The following is a 24,172-nucleotide window of genomic DNA, read 5'->3' on the forward strand; positions in this document are numbered from 1 at the left end:
TATTGAGCCGAGTATTCCTTTAACTTTAACTAGTAATGACTTCATGACTTTCGTTGCTAATAAAATTTTAACTATTAGAGAAAAAATTACTCATAACCATCCCAAAGACATATCGTCTCTTTGGCTGCTTTCAGTGATGCCGGTATTTGGTTAGACTCTTTCTCTCCGATTGTTCTGTCTGAGTTACTTTCATTAGTTACTTCCTCCAAACCATCAACATGTCTATTAGACCCCATTCGTACCAGGCTGCTCAAGGAAGCCCTACCATTAATTAATGCTTCGGTCTTAAATATGATCAATCTATCTTTATTAGTTGGCTATGTACCACAGGCTTTTAAGGTGGCAGTAATTAAACCATTACTTAAAAAGCCATCACTTGACCCAGCTATCTTAGCTAATTATAGGCCAATCTCCAACCTTCCTTTTTTCTCAAAAATTCTTGAAAGGGTAGTTGTAAAACAGCTAACTGATCATCTGCAGAGGAATGGTGTATTTGAAGAGTTTCAGTCAGGGTTTAGAATTCATCATAGTACAGAAACAGCATTAGTGAAGGTTACAAATGATCTTCTTATGGCCTCAGACAGTGGACTCATCTCTGTACTTGTTCTGTTAGACCTTAGTGCTGCTTTTGATACTGTTGACCATAAAATTTTATTACAGAGATTAGAGCATGCTATAGATATTAAAGGCACTGTGCTGCAGTGGTTTGAATCATATTTATCTAATAGATTACAATTTGTTCATGTAAATGGGGAATCTTCTTCACAGACTAAGGTTAATTATGGAGTTCCACAAGGTTCTGTGCTAGGACCAATTTTATTCACTTTATACATGCTTCCCTTAGGCAGTATTATTAGACAGCATTGCTTAAATTTTCATTGTTACGCAGATGATACCCAGCTTTATCTATCCATGAAGCCAGAGGACACACATCAATTAGCTAAACTGCAGGATTGTCTTACAGACATAAAGACATGGATGACCTCTAATTTCCTGGTCTTAAACTCAGATGAAACTGAAGTTATTGTACTTGGCCCCACAAATCTTAGAAACATGGTGTCTAACCAGATCCTTACTCTGGATGGCATTACCCTGACCTCTAGTAATATTGTGAGAAATCTTGGAGTCATTTTTGATCAGGATATGTCATTCAGTGCGCATATTAAACAAATATGTAGGACTGCTTTTTTGCATTTGTGCAATATCTCTAAAATTAGAAAGGCCTTGTCTCAGAGTGATGCTGAAAAACTAATTCATGCATTTATTTCCTCTAGGCTGGACTACTGTAATTCATTATTATCAGGTTGTCCTAAAAGTTCCCTGAAAAGCCTTCAGTTAATTCAAAATGCTGCAGCTCGGGTACTGACAGGGACTAGAAGGAGAGAGCATATTTCACCCATATTGGCCTCTCTTCAATGGCTTCCTGTTAATTCTAGAATAGAATTTAATTAATTCTTTAATTCTTCTTCTTACTTATAAGGTTTTGAATAATCAGGTCCCATCTTATCTTAGGGACCTCACAGTACCATATCACCCCAATAGAGTGCTTCACTCTCAGACTGCAGGCTTACTTGTAGTTCCTAGGGTTTTTAAGAGTAGAATGGGAGGCAGAGATTTCAGCTTTCAGGCTCCTCTCCTCTGGAACCAGCTCCCAATTCGGATCAGGGAGACAGACACCCTCTCTACTTTTAAGATTAGGCTTAAAACTTTCCTTTTTGCTAAAGCTTATAGTTAGGGCTGGATCAGGTGACCCTGAACCATCCCTTAGTTATGCTGCTATAGACTTAGACTGCCGGGGGGTTCCCATGATGCACTGTGTGTTTCTTTCTCTTTTTGCTCTGTATGCACCACTCTGCATTTAATCATTAGTGATTGATCTCTGTTCCCCTCCACAGCATGTCTTTTTCCTGATTCTCTCCCTCAGCCCCAACCAGTCCCAGCAGAAGACTGCCCCTCCCTGAGCCTGGTTCTGCTGGAGGTTTCTTCCTGTTAAAAGGGAGTTTTTCCTTCAGACTGTCGCCAAGTGCTTGCTCACAGGGGGTCGTTTTGACCGTTGGGGTTTTTCCGTAATTATTGTATGGCTTTGCCTTGCAATCTATAATTTGATTAATTGATTTGATTTGATAAATTGATTTGATTTGATTACATTTCCAGGAGAAAACACATTATTTCATGTGTAATTAATATCCCAATCATGGAGTGGGCAAATTTAAACTGTATTTTAAGGCAAAACCTAGAAACTGGGTAACATTAGCATTCATCTGTATATACTTGACAATCTGATTCAGAACCTCTGAAGGTATCCAAAATATTCTACAACCCCAATTCCAGTGAAGTCGGGACTTTGTGAAAAATGTAAATAAAAACAGAATACGAGGGTAGGCTGAAAAGTTAGGTAGGCTGACTATGATGCAGTTGTCGAATTGAACAAATTCAGGGTTATTTTTCTACATAGTCTCCCTGTAACTACACACACTTCTTCCAGCGGTGCTTGAGTGCTTCGATTCCCTTGGCATAGAAGCTTTCATCTTGAGAGTCAAAATAGTCCTCAACGGCAGCCATCACCTCATCATTGCTCCGATAGTGCTTCCCAGCCAAGTTTTTTTTCAGGTTTGGGAACAGATGAAAGTCCGAGGGTGCCAAGTCAGGGGAGTATGGTGGGTGATCTACCAGTTCGAATCCACACTCGTGGATAGTGGCCATGGCCACTGTTGACTTGTGAGCTGGGGCATTGTCTTGATGGAACAGCACCCCTTTCATCAGCTTTCCTGGTCGCTTCTTTTTGATAGCCTCGCGTAACTGTCTCAGTAGGTTAGAATAGTACTGTCCATTTATGGTTTGTCCCTTTTCAAGATAGTCCACGAACACAATGCCCTTGGCATCCCCGAAGATTGAAACCATGACCTTTCCCGCAGACAAAATGACCTTGGCCTTCTTTGGAGGTGGTGACCTTGGGTGTGTCCACTGCATTGATTGTTTTTTTGTCTCTGGTTCAAAGTGGTGAACCCAACACTCATCCTGGGTAAGAAAACGTTCCATGTAATTGACTGGATCCTCTTCAAATTGCGTCAAGTTTGCCTTTGACATGACTAGCCTGGTGCGTTTCTGATCAGGCATCAGAAGACATGGCACCCACCGAGCTTTGACATTCCAAGTTCTTCATGCAGAATGTGTTCAATTCTCTCATGGGATATTCCCACAGCATCTGCTAGCTGATTAACCGTCGATCGTCTGTCGTCCATCACCATTTCATGAACAAGGTCAGTGTTTTTCTGGGTTGTGGCTGTTGCAGGCCGCCCAGACCTTGGGTCATCTTCAAGGCTCTCTCTGCCCCTCTTAAATTCAGCTGCTCACTTCTGCACTGTAGATATGGAGGGAGCTTCATCCCCTAATGTAGCAACCATATCCACATGAATGTCCTTGGGCTTTAACCCCTTTTTATGCGGGTACTTAATCACACCGTGATGCCAGATTTTGTCCATTTTTGCCATTTCCCTCTACCACGAACTTTCGAACTTGGCTATGAACCACAAACTACCTCACAACCTGGAAGAAAATAACACAGTTAGTCATCAGAGGAGTTGAACTTAATGCATGCCAAGTTTTATTGAAATGGCATTTCTCCTTCTTGGTGAGCCTTAGAACTTTTCAGCCTACCCTCGTACAATGATTTGCAAATCCTCTTCAACCTATATTCAATTGAATACACCACAAACACAAGATATTTAATGTTCAAACTGATAAACTTTGTTGTTTTTTTGCAAATATTTGCTCATTTTGAAATGGATACCTGCAACACATTTCAAAAAAGTTGGGATGGGGCAACAAAAGACTGGGAAAGTTGATGAATGCTCAAAGAACACCTAATTGGAAACAGGTGAGTGTCATGATTGGGTATAAAAGGAGCATCCCCTAAAGGCTCAGCCATTCACAAGCAAAGATGGGGTGAGGATCACCACTTTGTGAACAACTGCGTGAAAAAATAGTCCAACAGTTTAAGAACATTTCTCAACGTTCACTTGCAAGGAATTTAGGGATTCCGTCATCTACAGGCCATAATATAATCAGAAGATTCAGAGAATCTGGAGAACATTCTAAACGTAAGCGACAAGGTCAAAAACCAACACTGAATGCCTGTGACCTTCGATCCCTCAGGCGGCACTGCATTAAAAACTGACATCATTGTGTAAAGGATCTTACCGCATGGGCTCAGGAACATGTCAGAAAACCACTGTCAGTTAACACAGTTCGTCGCTACATCGACAAGTGCAATTAAAACTCTACCATGCAAAGTAAAAGCCATATATCAACAACATCCAGAAACGCTGTTGCCTTCTCTGGGCCTGAGCTCATTTGAAATGGACAGGCACAAAGTGGAAAAGTGTGCTGTGGTCTGATGAGTCCACATTTCAAATTTGTTTTTGGAAATCATGCAAGTTATGTCCTCCTGACAAAAGAGGAAAAAGACCATCCAGATTGTTACCAGTGCAAAGTTCAAAAGCCAGCATCTATGATGGCATAGGGGTGTGTTAGTGCCCATGGCATAGATAACTTACGCATCTGTGATGGCACCAACAATTCTGTAAGGTATATCCAGGTTTTGGAGCAACACATGCTGCCATCCAAGCAACGTCTTTTTCAGGGACGCGGCTGCTTATTTCAGCAAGACAATGCCAAGCCACATTCTGCACGTGTTACAAGAGCATGGTTTCATAGTAAAAGAGTGCCGGTACTAGACTGGCCTGCCTGCAGTCCAGATCTGTCACCCATTGAAAATGTGTGGCACATTATGAAGCACAAAATACGACAACAGAGACCCCAGACTGTTGCACAACTGAAGTCGTACATCAAGCAAGAATGGGAAAGAATTCCACCTATAAAGCTTCAACAATTAGTGGCCGCAGTTCCCAAATGCTTATTGAGTGTTGTTAGAAGGAAAGGTGATGTAACACAGTGGTAAACATACCACTGTCCCAGCTTTTTTGAAACGTGTTGCAGGCATCCATTTCAAAATGAGCAAATATTTGCACAAAAACAATAAAGTTTATCAGTTTGAACATTAAATATCTTGTCTTTGTGGTGCATTCAATTGAATATAGGTTGAAGAGGATCTGAAAATCAATGAATTCTATTTTTATTTACATTTTACACAAGTCCCAACTTCATTGGAATTGGGGTTGTAATACAAATAAGTGCAGGCTTTTTGTCAAATGTGTGAGAGGGCCATATGGATACTTTTATGTATACCTAAGATGTAAATAAAACCCACATATGAGTCGATTGGTTAACTGTGGTGTTAATATTCCGGGATATGGTTATCATTAAGAAATAAGTTACAGGTCCACACACTATTTTTTGCGAACGCGGTCAGACAACGTGTCGACTTTCTCAGGTCTTCATCAGTTTTTCTACAGAGTAAAGAGATGTGGAAAACATAAACAACCATCTTTTAGAAAGAGATGCCCTCTGGATTTTCAACTTGAGAACTTGAGCCCCAAGAGGCCTCAATGAAGAATTTCACAGAAGACCTTTTTGAAATATTAAATATGTTTTCTGTATTTATCTGCAGAAGAGGTGCTATTACAGTAGAATGTTGAGGAAGTGCTGCTGTACAACTATCATTACAGATATAACCCTCTTTATGTGTGTATGTTTGTGTGTGTGTGTGTGTGTATATATATATATATATATATATATATATATATATATATATATATATATATATATATATATATATATATGTGTGTGTGTGTGTGTGTGTGTGTGTGTGTGTGTGTGTTTTAGATGCATTTTCCCCACAATAGAGGTGGTGCTCCCCATAGCACCCTGCAGAGTAATAAAAGATTTAACAAGTGAGCTCCAGCCCTGTAAGTCAGCTGTGTTATATCTCTTTGTACAGGTCCTGATGTGGTTGAAATGTTATATCAGCAAAAATAATAATAATAATAAATGTGTGGACAGTTTTTGCCCTGCACCTGGGATGTGACCATTGTTTTTCTTTTAACTATGTTGCTTTCATTAGCGTTGACTGGAATGGTCCCGACAAGATTCATTCATTCATTTATTCATGTTCTTTACCCGCTTCATCCAGTTTAGGGTCATGGGGGGGAGGCAACCTAGTTGTCGTGGGGCATGTGGTGGGGTACACCCTGGACAGGACAGCAGTCTATCGCAGGGCCACATATTGGCAGAGAAACATTCACACAAATGCACACACACCTGCAGTTAATTTTGAGTCACCAGTTCACCTAACCGGAGGAACCCGGAGCACCCGATGGAAACCCACAGAAACACTGGGAGAATGTGCAAATTCTACACAGAAAGGACCAGGTGGGATCTTCTCACTGTGAGACAGCAGTGCTATACACGAAGCCACCATGCTGCCCTTAAAAGTAAGTTATTTTGGCTTCTCCCTTTTTCCACTAGGGGTCGCCACAGCAGGCCCGATATGGTTATAAATATAGCGTAGACGGTGAAAAAATATTCAACCGTTTTGCATTTGATGTATTACTCTGCGCCCTGACCGCGTTGCTAGGCAGATGTCAGTAATGGTTGTGTCACCTGAGAGAGAGAGAAACTGGTAGAATGACGACAGTGCAGAAATGGGTGAATTTAATGTATCATATGAAAGTATTGATGTGGATTCTGATACAGAATTACTCAATGCAGTTGACCAGATGGAGAAATCTGTGGGTCTGCTCACAGAATTTCCAGTTTGACATGAAGATGCTGTTACTATCAACACAATCAACACGGCCCAGAGGATCACTGGCCGCTCTCTGCCCAGCCTGGAGGACATTGCCAGCTCTCGCTACCTCAGCAGAGCTGCCATCATCATCAAAGACACATCCCACCCCAGCAACCACCTGTTTGACCTACTACCCTCGGGCCAACGGTATAAAACAGAGTCAGGGACAGCTTTTTCCCCAGAGCAATCACTGCACTGAACAATAACAAACCACACTAATCTGCACTTTTCAATATTTCTTGTGCAATATCTGTACCCATGTGCAATATTTTCCAGTGCAATATCATACCACATTTGTACATAATTTCTCATTTTACATTTTATATTTTGTCCACATTTTATTCTTAGTTGTACATTTATTTAAATAATTTATTTTGTTAAATTTTATTATCTTTTATTTGGCTAAAAATTACTCGCACCTTGGAAAAGCACCTTTCGGAGTTGCACTCAAATCTCGTTGCAATGTAAATTACAATGACAGTAAAGGCGATTCTAATTCTGATTCTTACTACGGTAAGCTTTGCCGACCGATGTAAATATTTCAATTGCTGCTGTGGTAACCGATAAATACAATGTTAACAGTGCAGAGAAGCTTGAATCTTTGACTGGAGTGGGTTGCTTGACGCGAGGACATTTCGCTTCTAATCGCAGAAGCTTCCTAAGCTAAATTTCTTGCTCTGGTAGTCTGACTTCTGTCTTGAATCTTGTAGAGAAGATATACCAGATATGAAGATATATGAGATATATCTTCTCTACAAGAGTCAAGACAGAAGTCAGACTACCAGAGCAAGACATTTAGCTGAGGAAGCTTCTGCAATTAGAAGCGAAATGTCCTCGCGTCAAGCAACCCAGTCCAGTCGAAGATTCAAGCTTCTCTACTATGGAAACAACATGGACAACTGAGAGCCTTCACAGAAACAATACTAACAGTGATTATTTGATAACTTGGGACCAGGAATCGAGCAACTTTTCCCTGAAACTACAGTCTGCTTAACAGTTTTATCGAACTTTATTATTTTGCAGGTTTAGATGTAGCCTGCAGTGGTGAAGCAGTCTTTTACTGAAAACACGGATCCAGGTTGAATTACTTACAGAAAAATAAACCATGCAAACAATGGAATTGGGTTAGAATGTGAATAACCCCCTTTTGTATTGCAAATATCCGCTTCGCTGGTAAAACTCGATTTGCGACCGTAGAATCCAGCATTAATGTCCGCAAACCATCAGACACAATGGAGTTATTCCCTAATTTCATAGCCAATGATGCATTTGCCCCAGACTGTGGCTGATGAAAGTGTCAAGGTCATACACGCGAGCTGAGGGGTGGCATAAAGCCCGTGGTGCAATGAAAGTGAGAGGTGCGCAGTCATAATCACACACATGGTCGCACCATTGGCTCCTCAGCCAAGCACATACACTAAATTGTGAAGAAATTCACATTTTGCGATTTACATTTTGCAAGACCTGCGTTAATGTTTTGGGAGACATTTTTTCAGTATTCACGTTTTGCAATTCATGGTTTGCGGGTAATTCATGATTTGCAGCTGAGTCACGTTTTGGGGGTTAACAACGGTCAAACAGAAATGGACCAAACATGATGTGAAAACGTCAAGGACTTTACTCTGAGAACCTCTCGCCACCTGGGGTGGTTCAGGCATGCGGTGAGAATGCACACAGGCATGTCCAAGTGGGAGGAGGTCCTGGGGGAAGGCCAAGGACAACATGGAGGCATAATTTTTGCTAGCTGCCTTGGGAACTCCTCGGGATCCCCCAGAAAGAGTTAGAGAATATGGTGAGGGATAGGGATGTGTGAGAGCTGCTCTGTCTACTGCCACTGTGATACGGACCCAGATAAGTGGCAGAAAATGATTGAATGAATTAAATAATTAATTAAAGTTGTGAAAGCACCTGAAGAAATTCTGCCTTTGGAGAGTAGAGCGACTGTCTCTCATCATGTGGATATGTTGGAACCATCACAGACCACCTCAGCGGATGTGTGTTATCTGAGAAATTGATTTGGTGAGGATCAAAACTAGTGCACTGCCTTTCTTACACGTGTGTCTCCCTCTGCCATCTCAGTCAGGCCTGGAGCAGGCTTGTAGCTTCCCACACCTCTGTACACGTTAATTCTCTGGGCTATGAGCCCTGTAGGATGATAGACACCTGAACACAGAAAGAAACAGGTTGGGAAAATAATCTTTCAACTTTTACATAAGGTTTAACACTGAAGCCTTGAATTTATCTGCAAAAAGCGAGTATTTCTTCAAAAATTGATGTTGGATGTAAAATATATGTGGAAGAGTTTACATTTGGAGATATGAGAGGTGAGCCATGGAGTCACAGAGGGATATAAGTGCATGTCAAGGACATAGCATGAGATAATCAGCAGACATCGTTGAAATGGCATTGTGATGTTCTCCTGTATAGTGTTTCAGGCTGAAATTCTCCTTAGTCGTTGTGATGCAAGTCTATTCTCTAACTGTATAATATTCAAGTAATTGTCTCTCCAAAAGTGTTTACTACAAATGTGCACCTGTACATTTCACTTTTCTAGCTAACCACATTTATCCAGCTTCACTGGTGTGCACTGTCCAGACTTTTGTCCAACACATGAGAATATTTCATGATCCAAATTATGGTCTGGTCAACAAATAATAACTGTTAATATACTGTGTTGATACAGTATAGCAAAGTGTGATGCACAGCTGGGGATTTGGATCATATATGGGTCACTTCAAGGATGTATATATGGCAGCAGCTGTAAACTCATATGGTATTCTCAGAGAAATTGTGAAAAAGTGGAAATACAGTGACTCCAGAAAGTATTCACATTTTATGTTACAGCCTTATTCCAAAATAGAGTAAATTTATTTTTCCCTCAAAATTCTACTCACAATACCCCATAAGGACAACATGAAAAACAGTTTTTATTTTTAATACATTTGCAGAAAAACATAAGAAATCACACGTACAAAAGTATTCACACCCTTTACTCAATACTCTGTTGATGCACCTTTGGCAGCAGTTATAGTCACAAGTGTTCTTGAATATGATGCCACAAGCATTGTGCACCTATCTTTGGGCAGTTTTGCCCATTCCTCTTTGCAGCACCTCTCAAGCTCCATCAGGTTTGAAGGGGAGCGTCAGTGCACAGCCATTTTCAGATCTCTCCAGAGATGTTCAATCAAATTGAGGTCTAGGCTCTGGCTGAGCCACTCAAGGACATTCGCATAGTTGTTCTGAAGCCGCTCCTTTGATTTCTTGGCTTAGGGTCATTGTCCTGCTGAAAGATGAACCGTCACCCCAGTCTGAGGTCAAGAGCGCTCTGGAGCAGGTTTTCATCCAGGATGTCTCTGTACATTACTGCATTCATCTTTCCCTCAATCCTGACTAGTCTCCCAGTTCCTGCTGTTGAAAAACATCCCCACAGTATGATGCTGCTACCACCATGCTTCACTGCAGGGATGGTGCCTGGTTTCCTCCAAACGTGATGCCTGTCATTCATGCCAAAGAGTTCAATCTTTGTATCATAAGACCAGAGAATTTTGTTTCTCATGGTCTGAGGGTCCTTCAGTTGCCGTTTGGCAAACTCCAGGTGGCCTGCCATGTACCTTTTACTAAGGAGTGGCTTCTGTCAGGTCACTCTATGATACAGGCCTGATTGCTGGATTGCTGGAGAGTTGGTTGTCCTTAGTGAAGGGTTTGCTCTCTCCACAGAGGAATGCTGGAGCTCTGACAGAGTAACCATCAGGTTCTTGGTCACCTCCCTCAATAAGGCCCTTCTCCCCCAATCGCTCAGTTCAGACAGGTGGCCAGCTCTAGGAAGAGTCCTGGTGGATCCGAATTTCTTCCATTTACAGATGATGGAGGCCACTGTGCTCATTGAGACCTTCAAAGCAGAAATGTTTCTGTACCCTTGCCCAGATTTGTGCCTCAGACTTGTAGACCTCAGTCTTGGAGGTCTACAAACAATTCCTTTGACTTTATGCTTGATTTGTGCTCTGACATGTACTGTCAACTGTGAGACCTTATATGTAGACAGATGTATGCCTTTCCAAATCATGGTAAATGGACCTTTCCATCTGTATTAGAAGCTCAAAGTGCTTTACAGTGATGAGGGTTTTATTAAAAAGACCTGAAAGTTCAGCTACAGATTTGCCAGAAGGTACATCTGAGATTTAAGCCTAGATTTAATGCTTTGGTGAAAGAAAACCCTCCTCTGTACCACTTCATCACGAAGCTGTATAACTGGGGATACAAAATGCAAAACATGCACTATGCACAATTTCTCCAATCACAGCCACAGAAGCGTGTAACTTCTTCTGGGTTGTCTGAGTGTCTTGGTGGCTTTCCTCACTCTTCTCCTTCTTGCACAGTCACTCAGTTTTTGAGAACTGTTTACTCCACACAGATTTACCATAGAGTGCCATATTGTTTGTATTTCTTCATAACTGATGTAAATAAAGTTTAAGACATATTCAGTGGCTTGGAAATGTTCATGTATCCATCCCCTGACTTGTCTGAAGAAAACTGGCAATTAAACTGACTATTTAAAGGTATTATACCAAAGGGGCTGATTACTTATGCAACCCATCATCTTGACTTTTATATTTTTAATTAATTTATATCACATTGTAGAGATTTACTTTCAGTTTGAGTCTAAGATAATTTTAAAAATTTTTATATTGAGAAGCCTGATTTACTTTTTGTATTTGAAATGCCATAAACAAAATAAAATGCGTGAAATACTAAAGGGCTGAATTCCTTTGCAAGCTACTATATATATATAGCAAGAGAGAGAGAGAGAGAGAGAGAGAGAGAGAGAGAGAGATAGAGATATATAAATTTGCAAAAATCTTAAAAAAAAAAACTTTTTTACACTGTTATGATGGGGTATTGTAGGTAGAATTGAGGAAGAAGATTAATTTAATCCATTTTGGAATAAGGCTGTAACATAACAAAATGTGGAAAAAGTGAAGCGCGGTGAATACTTTCCAGATGCACAGTACACTGGACATTATTGTTACTAGTTGGGTTGTAAATGAGTTTAATGAGTAAAATATTCCATCAGACTCATCCACCTTCACCACCTATACTCATTACACCGAAACAATTCTGTCACCCTCCTTCTCATTCATACCCTTATACTCTATCTTGCAACAAATGGCCTTCATTCCCCTTCTCTCCACTGCATACTTTCACTTCCCTAAACTCAGATCAACCTGCTCCCTACTCTTATTGCAGGTTACAATGCCATCTGCAAACAAAGTCCATGTGGACTCCTGTCTGATCCCATCAGACAACCCGTCCACCACCATTGCAAATAAGAAAGGGCTGATCTGTGAGCATGTCAGCCTTCTTTACCACTTTACCACTCCTATAGTTCCACCATGTGAACTTCTCAATCACACATATAGTATCTAATAGATAGAAAAAACATTATCAACAATCAGAATCACAACAGTTACCCTTCTGAGAGGATACAAAGCTAAATTTAAAAAATTCAGGAAAACTGAAAGCAGAACAACAAAAACTGTACACCTAACAACCAGCAATACAGTTAGTAGAACAGGTAATATCAATTTTACAGTAAAATCATGCAAACATTGATACAAGCACCAAATTTGATATGATGATTACCAAAATAGTAATTAACAAATCTGGTTGATTGGCCACTTGAAAATACAAGATGGTGGTTATTTTCCAAGATGGCCACCAAAATGACCTCCCATAAAATAAATTTTTGCATTGAAATGCTCTTATCACAATGGAAATGTTTTACAGCATCAGTGAATTCCAAGATGGTGCCTAATGCCACGATGGCCACCGAATCAACCCCAAAATCTTTTTTTTTTCCTTACAAAACTGCCATTACTTATTTGATTTGTGTGAGCTTGCTCTCAAATTGTAGGTTTTAATTTTCATGTTTCAACAGTAATATATGACACTCTTAGTGGCATAAATTGCCATTTGTCCGTGGTGTCGGCAGATATTAAAAATTATAACACAATATATTCCACACTTAACACCTTTTAGTAGGCCTACATGCAGTAGTTTCAAGATATGAAAATTTTCATAATGTGCCGAATGAAACCCATTCAGACTAAATGTAATAAACTTCACTCTAATTTGGCATATAAGCAAAATAAAACATAATAAATACTATAAATAGTAAATAAAATATAACAAAATGGAATTTGACATCAGTATCATTTTAAATCAATGAAATAGGCACTTTTCTATGCATACATGAATTTTTGGTTGGTCATGTTTGAATTTTCAATTGGCCAGTCAACTAGATACGTGGAGCAATGTCATAAGAATCACTATGGCAGATTTAGTGCTTGTACCACCGAATGCATGATTTCTCCATTATCTGCTCCATTAAGTCAGCCTCTCCTTTAGGTGGGGCTGTTCTCCATCACTCTTTCTGAATGATGGACTCCAGACCTCAAGCTTCTCTATTTCACCAGGTTCAGGTTCCTGAACAGAGTTGTTTAACATGCAACAATCCATTTTTAATGATGTTAGCATACTAAAACAAACAGAATAATGAAAATATATCAAAGGTTGGGTAGGATTACTTTGAAAGAAATACATGTGGATTACATGTATGTATGTACATACATTTGGATTACTTGTAATCTGATTACTTTTGGATTACATTTCAAAGTAATCCTACCCAAATTGAATATACAGTAGTGTTCAGAATAATAGTAGTGCTATGTGACTAAAAAGATTAATCCAGGTTTTGAGTATATTTCTTATTGTTACATGGGAAACAAGGTACCAGTAGATTCAATAGATTCTCACAAATCCAACAAGACCAAGCATTCATGATATGCACACGCTTAAGGCTATGAAATTGGGCTATTAGTAAAAACAAGTAGAAAAGGGGGTGTTCACAATAACAGTAGTGTGGCATTCAGTCAGTGAGTTCGTCAATTTTGTGGAACACGTGTGAATCAGGTGTCCCCTATTTAAGGATGAAGCCAGCACCTGTTGAACATGCTTTTCTCTTTGAAAGCCTGAGGAAAATGGGATGTTCAAGACATTGTTCAGAAGAACAGTGTAGTTTGATTAAAAACTTGATTGGAGAGGGGAAAACTTATACGCAGGTGCAAAAAATTATAGGCTGTTCATCTACAATGATGTCCAATTCTTTAAAATGGACAAAAAATCCAGAGACGTGTGGAAGAAAACAGAAAACATCCAGGATGATCAAAGAAAGTCTGGAGTTACCTGTAAGTGCTGTGACAGTTAGAAGATGCCTGTGTGAAGCTAATTTATTTGCAAGAATCCCCTGCAAAGTCCCTCCGTTAAATAAAAGACATGTGCAGAAGAGGTTACAATTTGCCAAAGAACACATCGACTGTCCTAAAGAGAAATGGAGGAATATTTTGTGGACTGATGAGAGTAAATTTGTTCTTTTTGGGTCCAAGGGCCGCAGACAGTTTGTGAGACAACCCCCAAACTCTGAATTCAAGCCACAGTTCACATTGAAGACAGTGAAGCATGGTGGTGCAAGCATCATGATATGGACATGTTTCTCCTACTATGGTGTTGGGCCTATATATCGCATACCAGGTATCATGGATCAGTTTGGATATGTCAAAATACTTGAAGAGGTCATGTTGCCTTGTGCTGAAAAGGACATGCCCTTGAAATGGGTGTTTCAACAAGACAATGACCCCAAGCACCCTAGTAAACGAGCAAAATCCTGGTTCCAAACCAACAAAATGAATGCCTCGCAGATGTGAAGAAATCATGAAAAACTGTGGTTATACAACTAAATACTAGTTTAGTGATTCACGGGATTGCTAAAAAAGCAGTTTAGACATAATAGTTTTGAGTTTGTAGCGTCAACAGCAGATGCTACTATTATTGTGAACACCCCCTTTTCTACTTTTTTTTAGTAATAGCCCAATTTCATAGCCTTAAGAGTGTGCATATCATGAATGCTTGGTCTTGTTGGATTTATGAGAATCTACTGAATCTACTGGTACCTTGTTTCCCATGTAACAATAAGAAATATACTCAAAACCTGGATTAATCTTTTTAGTCACATAGCACTACTATTATTCTGAACACTACTGTATCTTATGTGAGTCTGTGATGTTGCTCAGTTGTTCCCACTGCAGCGTATGAATATGTCATGGGTGAATTGGGAACTAGATACTAAATACTAGTTACTAAATACTAACTATATAACCAAATCAGTCAGAGATTGGTAGTGGTGGCCATGGGAAACAGAGGCTGAAATTATACGATATGAATAGCAAATGCCAAATTCATGGCACTACTGCAATTCTTTGGAGCTACAGCCCCATCAAGCCCCACAGTAGAGCTGCCTATGACTCTATTGTAAACATCATTCTGATCTTCCTTGTTACCATTTTACACACAGTTTCACACAAACAAACCTCAGCGCACTCATACATACAAAGCAGATAAAGACATAGTGGAAAAGCCCACCCTGTTGGTCTCCCTGAGCATCCTCAAATCCACAAAGCTGCTCCATCTCCAGATGACTGGGAGGGATTTTGCGGTGGACGAAGCTATGAGGGTATTTCTCCTCTGGACTGTCAAGCTCCTGACCATCCTCATACACATGTTTGAGCACTCGACCGCTGTACGATGATGCCAGCTTGAACCTCACCTATAATGTAGAGGTGAAGAGATAATGTGTTTTTATTGTACTCAAGAAAATTTTGATAATATACTGAAGCTTTGAAGCTATCACACATTAATGAACAGTTTGTATATTTTGCAAGTAAAAGAGAAAAGTTGAGAGTACAGAAAACTGTGATTAGACAAGGAGAATGTATGGATATATGCATGCACTTCCATATTACTCTGTATATATTTTCTGTGTCTGGCTTACATTCCATGTACATCCACACCAGTACATGGAACTAAGTATCTTGTATCTTGCCAGCATACACTAGCTGACAGTTCAAAGTAAAATAACCCTAACTATTCATACCTTAATGACTTGAAACACCTTAACCTGGGTAGTTATTTTAAAAATCACTGCTGTACAGTTGTCATGATTGGTGAAACTAGCCTAGGGACAAAAAATAATTTTTGTGCTAAGCTGTAAACATGTTTGTTACTGTTGTAATTTTAACACAGGAGTCTATGGGGTAATTAATCAGTTTTGCAGCAAGTCTCAAGTGGTCATACAGAGAGCTGTAACATACATCACATCCGTGCTGGCTTAATTTTTTTCCGCACCAGAGGTTGCAACTTGATTATGATGTGAACTTTAAACTCATAGTGAAAAACACTGCATCATCAAACAATTGTCAAGCAGCCAAGAAATACATTGTGAGAGTACAATGTTAGAAGAGAAGCCCAAAAAGCTTCTTTAAAATGCTAGAATGCTAGCAGTCATAAAATCTCAATGCAGTCCTAAAAGTAGCAATGTGTCAGAACCTGATAGAAAAAGGGGAAATATGCTTGTAATGCAACTCAATCTCACAACATTCGTGATGCATCAGATAACTAAAACTATGGTTTGTGATACCATCGTGACAAGCACCACATTTTCATGACTGGAGCACAAATTCATTTTGTGACGGGAGCATATGCGGAGTGATGTGGGGGGGAGTCTGTGGGGGTTAGCGTTCCAGGTTAGGGAAAGGAGAGGGTTTAGTTAAGGTCAGTTTTAGGGGAAGGGCAGGGTTAAAATTAGTAATATTAAAAAAACGCACCACGAAAATGTGACTCATTCCCTGACGGGAGCACGACGAAAAACGTGAGCCTTGGCTGGTATTAGCATAAGTTCCAAATAAAAGCATTTTCTCCAGAAAAGAGAGATTTGGTTTTCAGAAAGTATTTTTTCCAAAAATATATCTTGAAATAGGAGGAGTTGTCTTAAGTTCAAAATATTTTGCTGTTTGTTTCAGTTTCACAATACCAGAAATAGTTCTAATTTCACTAAAGTCATCAATGGCATGAAAGTCATTTTCTGAATGGCTCTAATACAAAGCTTCTTATAAAACGTGTACTTCAGGCAAACTGAAATATTCTCCAATAATCACTCACCTTTCTGGGTTTTGTGTCCTCATAGCGCTGATTCAGTTTCCTCTGGAGTTTCCTCCATGGTAGCCGACTAAGTGCCAGAGGTTGAGAGAGGGTCAATCCACCCAGAAGCTCCTTACATGTAGCAAAATGGCATCAGCTGGGTATTGTGGTACCTGGTGTAATGAAAGCATGGAGTGCTAAAAAAAACTGACGAAAGCACAGCGTGTGGAAGTCCAACTGAAGAGATGTGTGTGAGAAGTGGACGGATAAACTAAATGAGACAAAGCGGCTCCTGTGCGTCCTCCTGCATCCTGAGTTTGAGTGTACCTGCTGTTGTAGGCACCAACCTTTCTAGTTCCACTTGTTTAATTATTCACTGCAAGATTGTGTGTACACAAGGGTGGTTTGGAAACCAGAAGCTGTCATCAAAGAATTATGAGCACCAGAATAGAAGCTAGTTGCGTGCAATGCCCAGTATTTGTGAGAGTGGAGGAAAAAAGACAGTGTGCATGTGAGTTGTTAGACAGTTAAAAGACTGCCTGCCTGTCTTTCAAGTGAGGCCTAGAGCGTCACATTTCAAAGCAAACATAGCTTTTGATGTTTGTTTCTGTCAGAATGAAAATCTTTACTCTATGATTAAACAATACTTTGCTTGTTTAAAAGTGTGTTCCTTGTTTGTTTTCATCTGTGTGAATGTGAGATGTATGGGCTTGATGTGTTTTGAAGAAGTGCACCTCTTAAGTTAGTCGTTATTGTGTTGTTTACATTCCAAAGTTCTAGTGTCAACAAAAATTGACATGAGTGCACCTACTGTGCAACAATGAAGGTAAAATGTGCCGCTAGTTCCTGTTGTAAACACCAGGAGTCCAAAACTGACAATCGAATTGCAAGAAACGTGGTGATGAATGGTTACACCAAAACAAAAGAAGGCTAAGGTAAGACACTGTCTGCATAATCAGTCACTTTAAAAGTTTATTTACTTTTGTTGAGGTAAATATGCACACATGTACATCTGTAGGAGTGCTCTCCATGTCACCACACGCTTCTAATGGCATTTTTACAGATGTTGTAGTGACCAGAAGTTGTTTACTTTACATGTTTTAGCTTGTCCTGCACCATTATATTTTAGAGCTGTTTAGCCCATGATGCTGTTAGTGTAACGCAATGCTGGAATGATTTAAATAGTTTTTGTCCCGAACGAAAAGTTGAACCTGAAAACATCTAAAAATAAGGTCCAGGTTGAAAAATCCAAGAGTGACTTTGAAGATGTCACATGAAGGTGGGTACAATGGGCAGCAGGTGGCAGACAAAATATGTACAATTCGCCATAATCGTCCAGCATCCAGCAGGTAGCAGACATGTATATGGGATATTACATATGAAAACAAAGTGCTTTCAGGATTGATCTGGTGCATCAACGGCCACCACTTTTATTTTGGCAATGAAATGATATAAAAAATATACATAAAATTGATTACTAAGGATAAAAACAAAGTTTCCCAGAAAAATAATTGTAGTCATCAAGGATAAAAAGATCTTGGACATAGAAGGATAAAGTCCTTAGTCTTACCTTGTGGTTTTTGTTTCATTGTTTCTTTTGTTCCATCATCTTTGTTGTTGATACACCAGTTTTTAATAACTTTTAAGGCATGAGTCAAGTCCTCTGCATTTTGAAGATAACTTCTGAGCTGAGTTTTTCAGATTAAAAATTAATTTGCGAGTTTCCATATTCTACATTTTTTGCTCAGTGACAAACGTGTTCTTGTTAATTTAGATATTTCTCCACAACTTTTGTTGCAAAGCGTTGAACTTTTTCTAAAATTTTACAGACTTGAAATTGATTTTCCACAAGTTTTGGAAGCTGCAAGACCATTTTTGATAGCAAACACCAAAACTTTCATCCTGGTTCAGAACCTACAGAACCGCCAAACTATCACTTATCTTAACTTATTTGCTACAAATGCAATAAAAACACTGCAGATATCAAGGTCTAGACTAATTTTATACAGTGTACTCATTTTCTGTATTCATAAGTGATCAGTTTCAACTTCCAATATATTGATTACAATTCATAATTTGTGGCCATGATTCATTAAACTGATCATGTTATAGTTTGTAATGAATGTTAGACTTATTAGCATGCCACATTTGATTTAAGTCTCTGTAAATCCTCTAATTTAACATAGATAGTTTCTTTACATCTGATGTTAAACATAGTTTGTACTATAAATGTGTTGATGGCAGTCATAAAAAGGAGTTGTCTGTTCAGCTCATACTCCCATTATGAAGGATGAAATACCATTTTTCCTGTTACAGTAGCAGAAACTCATTTTTGTATTTTAATTACTTCTACCAACTTTGCCAGAATTAATCAACATAAACCCTATCATGTTGAACTGTATTGATACTGGTGAGATGTTGTTCATCACTTTGTACGTTCTAATGTGATTTAAGTGGGGAGGGGCTCCACTTTTTAAGAGTATGGATTCTGTCCCTACAGCATTTATCTTTCCAAACATTACATATTAGTTACTTTTTTGTGTTTCTTCATCAACTGCCAATGAATCTAGTCACCTCAATATGTCTTTAAAACCAAAAACTGACAGAAATCTAGACCAGAATTTGTCTTTCCTAAGGTAAATGGCTCTGCCTTCAATCCTCATTGGTAAAATAAACATTTGTAATTACATTTCAAATAAAGTAAAATTCGCGGGGGAACGCCTTGGGGTTCCCCCGGAGGAGCTGGAGGAGGTGTGTGTGGATCAGGAGGTCTGGGCGGCTTTGCTTGAGCTGCTGCCCCAACGACCCGACTCCGGATAAAGCCGAAGAAAATGGATGGATGGATGGATGGATGGATGGATGGATGGATGGATGGATGGATGGATGGATGGATGGATGGATGGATGGATGGATGGATGGATGGATGGATGGATAAAGTAAAAATTGTTATTTAATTTAGTGTAATTATAATTCTAATATTATTATGATTAATCCATAGTGATGTTTTACAGAATGTTAGAACAGTCTTTGCAGGACAGGTCCTAGTCTTGATGGTGAAGGGGTATGTGGATCTCAAATCCTGCTGTTGGAAGAAGGTAGGGCCAGAGCCTATCCCAGGCTTCAGACAGGGACCAACCTGTGGCAGTGGGGTGGAGGCGGTTGGCTTCTGGCTGGCAAAATGGCAGAGATGAGTTATAACTCATTCATTCATTCATTTCTATGCCCGCTTATTCTAAATAAGGAGAGGCGGGGGGCTGATATTTTTAAATAATTTGCACATTTCCTATTAGTCCTGAGTTGATGAATACAAGGGGACCAGTTGCTTTCTATCAGAGATGCACTTCTGTCCCTGGTTATGTGAATCTGAAAGGATGCTTGAAAATCTTTTATTCTTCCTAGTACTGTATTTCCTTGATTAAATACCTGACCTTGAAGAGGGGGCCTGCCTCATTTAATGGCAGGGTCAAAACTTCATCTGAAAAAAATAACACCTGCCTTAAATAAGCGTTCTGGCATTATGTGACATTAAAAACGATTACAATTGGTCGAGTCACTCTTTTTTCTAAGTCGCTGCGAAGTGGCACCTTAAAATCCTGAAGCCTGATTTATGCTTTTACGACTAAGAATCTCCGTGGCCACGCAGTGACATCTGTGGGTGTGTCCCTTTCAAAGTTCTCTGTCACGTAGTGGGTGCTGTAACACCCAAAAGTATGGAGCGCTACATGACAGCTCCACTTCTTATACGAGTAAAAGTTGACATAACGTGAATTTCTCCACTGTGAGATCAGTAAGTCTTATCTTATCTTATTTATCAACATCCAAACCAACGTTACCGGTACATACAATTTCCCTCCATGAATTGTGGGTCATTTGAGCGTCTCTTTCCAACTATGAAGTTGGTCATATTTGCGGACTTTTCTGCCAAATGTTCATGATCAAAATGATCGGCATGCACACTGCAAGACCTTCTAAATCTGATGGGAGAGGAAGGAGGGACACCAGAAAAGTGATCAATTGTAGCCCTTGCAGTCTCCGTCCTTTGGGAAGTGCACATCAGCCTATGGAGATGTTATGCAGCGACACAGAGGGCTCTGATCTAAAAAGGTTGTCTTTGGTTAGCCACATCCCTGGATATGTGTGAAACTTAACACCATATTACAGTGCAGACAGTAAGCAGCACTTTGTTAACAATCGGCAACCTTGAATAAAAGACTGCCACGTTTAGGTGCCGGGCTTGAAAAAAATAAACACCATGGCATTTAATCAAAGAAATACGGTACTTGTCCTATTCTACATTTCTTAATTAGTTATTACTGTAACTTGGTGCATGGAACCATTTGGTATTGCATCCAAAAAACCAGGTCTGTGTCTGGGTTATGATCAAGTAGACTACTGTAGAACTACCTGCACAGTACAAGGCAATTAATCAACAATGCATGATGACCACAGTACGTAGTGTACACAGTTCAGGTTAAACACACCACATGGTGAACACGAGTGTTTCTCCTATTATAGTACAGGCCTGAGGGGCCACCGGGCCAATGAGAGCATTGCCAACCTGTAATACAGTACATCATAAAATATATAGTATATACATAATACATACAGTGGCTTGCAAAAGTATCAGCCCCTTGGTATTTCATGCATTTTAATTTGTTTATGGCATTTATGGCAAGCTGTATAACTGGGGATACAAAATGCAAAACATGCACTATGCACAATTGTCTCAATCACAGCCACAGAAGCCTATAACTTCTTTTGGGTTGTCTGGGTGTCTTGGTGGCTTTCCTCAGTCTTCTCCTTCTTGCACAATCATTCAGTTTTTGAGAACTGTCTACTCCACACAGATTTACCATAGTGTGCCACACTCTTTGTATTTCTTCATAACTGATGTAAATAAAGTTCAAGACATATTCAGTGATTTGGAAGTGTTCGTGCCTCCATCCCATGACTTGTCTGAAAAAACTGGCAATTAAACTGATGGGTATTACACCAAAGGGGCTGATTACTTATGCAACCCATCATCTGGGCTTTTATATTTTTAATTAATTTATATCAAGTTGTAGAGATTTACTTTCAGTTTGAGTCTAATGAAGATCATTTTAGAAATTTTTATATTGAGAAGCCTGATTTAGTTTTTGTTATTTGAAATGCCATAAAGAAATTAAGCGTGAAATACCAAGTGGCTGAATACGAGGTCTGTTAGAAAGTATCGGACCTTTTTATTTTTTTCAAAAACTGATGGATTTGAATCACGTGTGCTTGCATGAGCAAACCTTGAACCTTCGTGCGCATGCTGTGTGAACTTTTCCACGCCTGTCGATTGCATCATTTTCTGGTAAGCAGCCTTTGTGTGAGGACATGTGTTGTGCGCTCAGCGGATTTTTATTTCAAGGAAATGGCGGAATGACTGGAGCAGCGCACTTCAAATTTTGCCAGAACTGGGCGACAGCAGGTGGAAACCATTCGGATGATTCAGACAGCTTCGGTGACTTTTCAGTTGTGTAACTATCTGAGAAATTGTGGAAGAGGTGGGCATGTCACAGCATGTCCTGTGAGACTTCAAACACAGAGGTGCTTTTGCTCCACAGTTAGCAGCAGCATGAATTTTCACCACCACTCTTTTCATGGCCAAATATTCTGTCACAGTGGAATGTACCGAAAAAGTGCTGATGTCCACCTCTTCGCGTTTCTAGGACAGTCACATGACGGTCCCACATCACCACAGAGTCACTTTGAAAATGATATGGTCATTTCAGCATGTGATGGCAGACCAGAGCGTGGCTCGCTCTCCACTGTTGTGTGGACGTCTTTAAACCGGTTGTACTGCTCCTTAATCTGGTGATGCCCATAGGATCATCCACGAAAGCCGTCTGAATCATTCGAATGGTTTCCACCTGGCTGTAGCCCAGTTTTTGGCCAAAATTGGATTCGCGCTTGCTCCAGTCGTTCCGTTCTTTTTCCTTGCAATGAAAATCTGCCGAGCGCATACACATGTCCTCACACAAAGGCTGCTTACCAGAAAATGATGCAATCGACAGGCGTGAAAAGTTCATGCATGCGCACGAAGGTTCAAGGTTTGCTCATGCAAGCGTACGTGATTCAATCCATCAGGTTTTTACAAAACAATAAAAAGGTCGATACTTTTCTAACAGACCTCGTACTATTGCAAGCCACTGTAACATAACCACTACGTGTGATGTGATTGTATTGAAATTATCAACACACCACAGCAGCATGCAGGTTATGACATCGCCCCCTGAACTTTTTGAACTAACTATCCAGTTTCACTCTTGCTGTCACTCAGGGAATATAATAATCTAGCAGCCTGGTAGTCCCCAGGAGACTGTCACTCACCAGTTAGCCTCTCTTAGAACCTATCTATCTCTGCTGGAGGTGGGTCCAAAACAATCACTTCCTCTTCAGGAACAAAAGCATGCTGGTTAATGTAGTTCATCAGCAAGCATATCTACATAAAAATCCAATAGGGTCAGCCAAGCAAGAAAGTATTTTAGGAGCATGTCAGTAAGGGATTCATTTACTAAGCTGGCCTTTGGTTTAAGGGACTGCCACTGTAAATCTGTCTCTGTTTCTCCACATTAGCTGTAATGTATATTCTACTATCCCCACTATCCTCCCTCAATACAATAGGTAAAATGAGCTTCATTACTCAGGTACATGCGGCCTGCTAGCCACAAAGATCTTCCACTTTCATTTTCTCTCAACCTATGAACTAATGGTGCGAATCGAAACAGAGAAGTAATGGCTTTCGTTCCGTAGTGACAGTCATAATGCATTGGCCCCGAATGTGCAAGACAAGCCTCATTGAGCCACATATTTAATCCCAAATGAAGGTCTATTCCCCAGATGGTGTAAAGTAACCTTCTACTTGATAAACTATCATGAAAGTGTAAATTAGCCTGGAAAATCTATCATATGCTGTAGGCAATTAATAAACCAAGTAAGAGGATGATGAGTGTAGGCTGCTCCTCCCTAAATTCTGCAATCTGCGGTGGATTATTTGCTGTGTACACGAGTTCCACCTTGCACTGGTGTATGGTAATACACCAGTCTCTTGCGCAAATTCTATATGGATCTGCATTTTTATTTGGCACCAAGTTTTATGCTGTTTCCCCTTCCTGAGACAATGCCACATTTCAAGGAAAATGGGATGTGTGGTCTTGAACTGGGAGCCTTTCTGTTTTGGAAGCAAGTGCACTAACTGCTTGATCAGACTGCTTGACTCTGCAAAATCAGAGTATATGGCAAATATTGTGTCTACAAATCTTCACAAACCCCAGGTATTTTTAATGTTTGAACAAAATTGTTAACCTATTGATTCAATGGTGCTGTTCCCTCTGGTTTCTTTGTGTGACAAATTTTGTCAATTTTTCA

General features: G+C 39.8%; 1 protein-coding gene across 1 annotated transcript in view; it reads right to left on the bottom strand.

Annotated features, from left to right (window-relative positions):
• Window positions 1-24,172, bottom strand: part of LOC117517920 (glutaredoxin domain-containing cysteine-rich protein 2) — a 90,792-nt gene that overhangs the window by 38,069 nt on the left and 28,551 nt on the right. Inside the window, 1 exon segment of the mRNA XM_034179052.1 lies at window positions 8,802-8,911. Within this exon segment, the coding sequence (XP_034034943.1) occupies window positions 8,802-8,911 (110 nt within the window).

The sequence above is a fragment of the Thalassophryne amazonica genome, chromosome 9, assembly GCF_902500255.1.
Source record: "Thalassophryne amazonica chromosome 9, fThaAma1.1, whole genome shotgun sequence".
Classification (NCBI taxonomy): Eukaryota; Metazoa; Chordata; class Actinopteri; order Batrachoidiformes; family Batrachoididae; genus Thalassophryne; species Thalassophryne amazonica.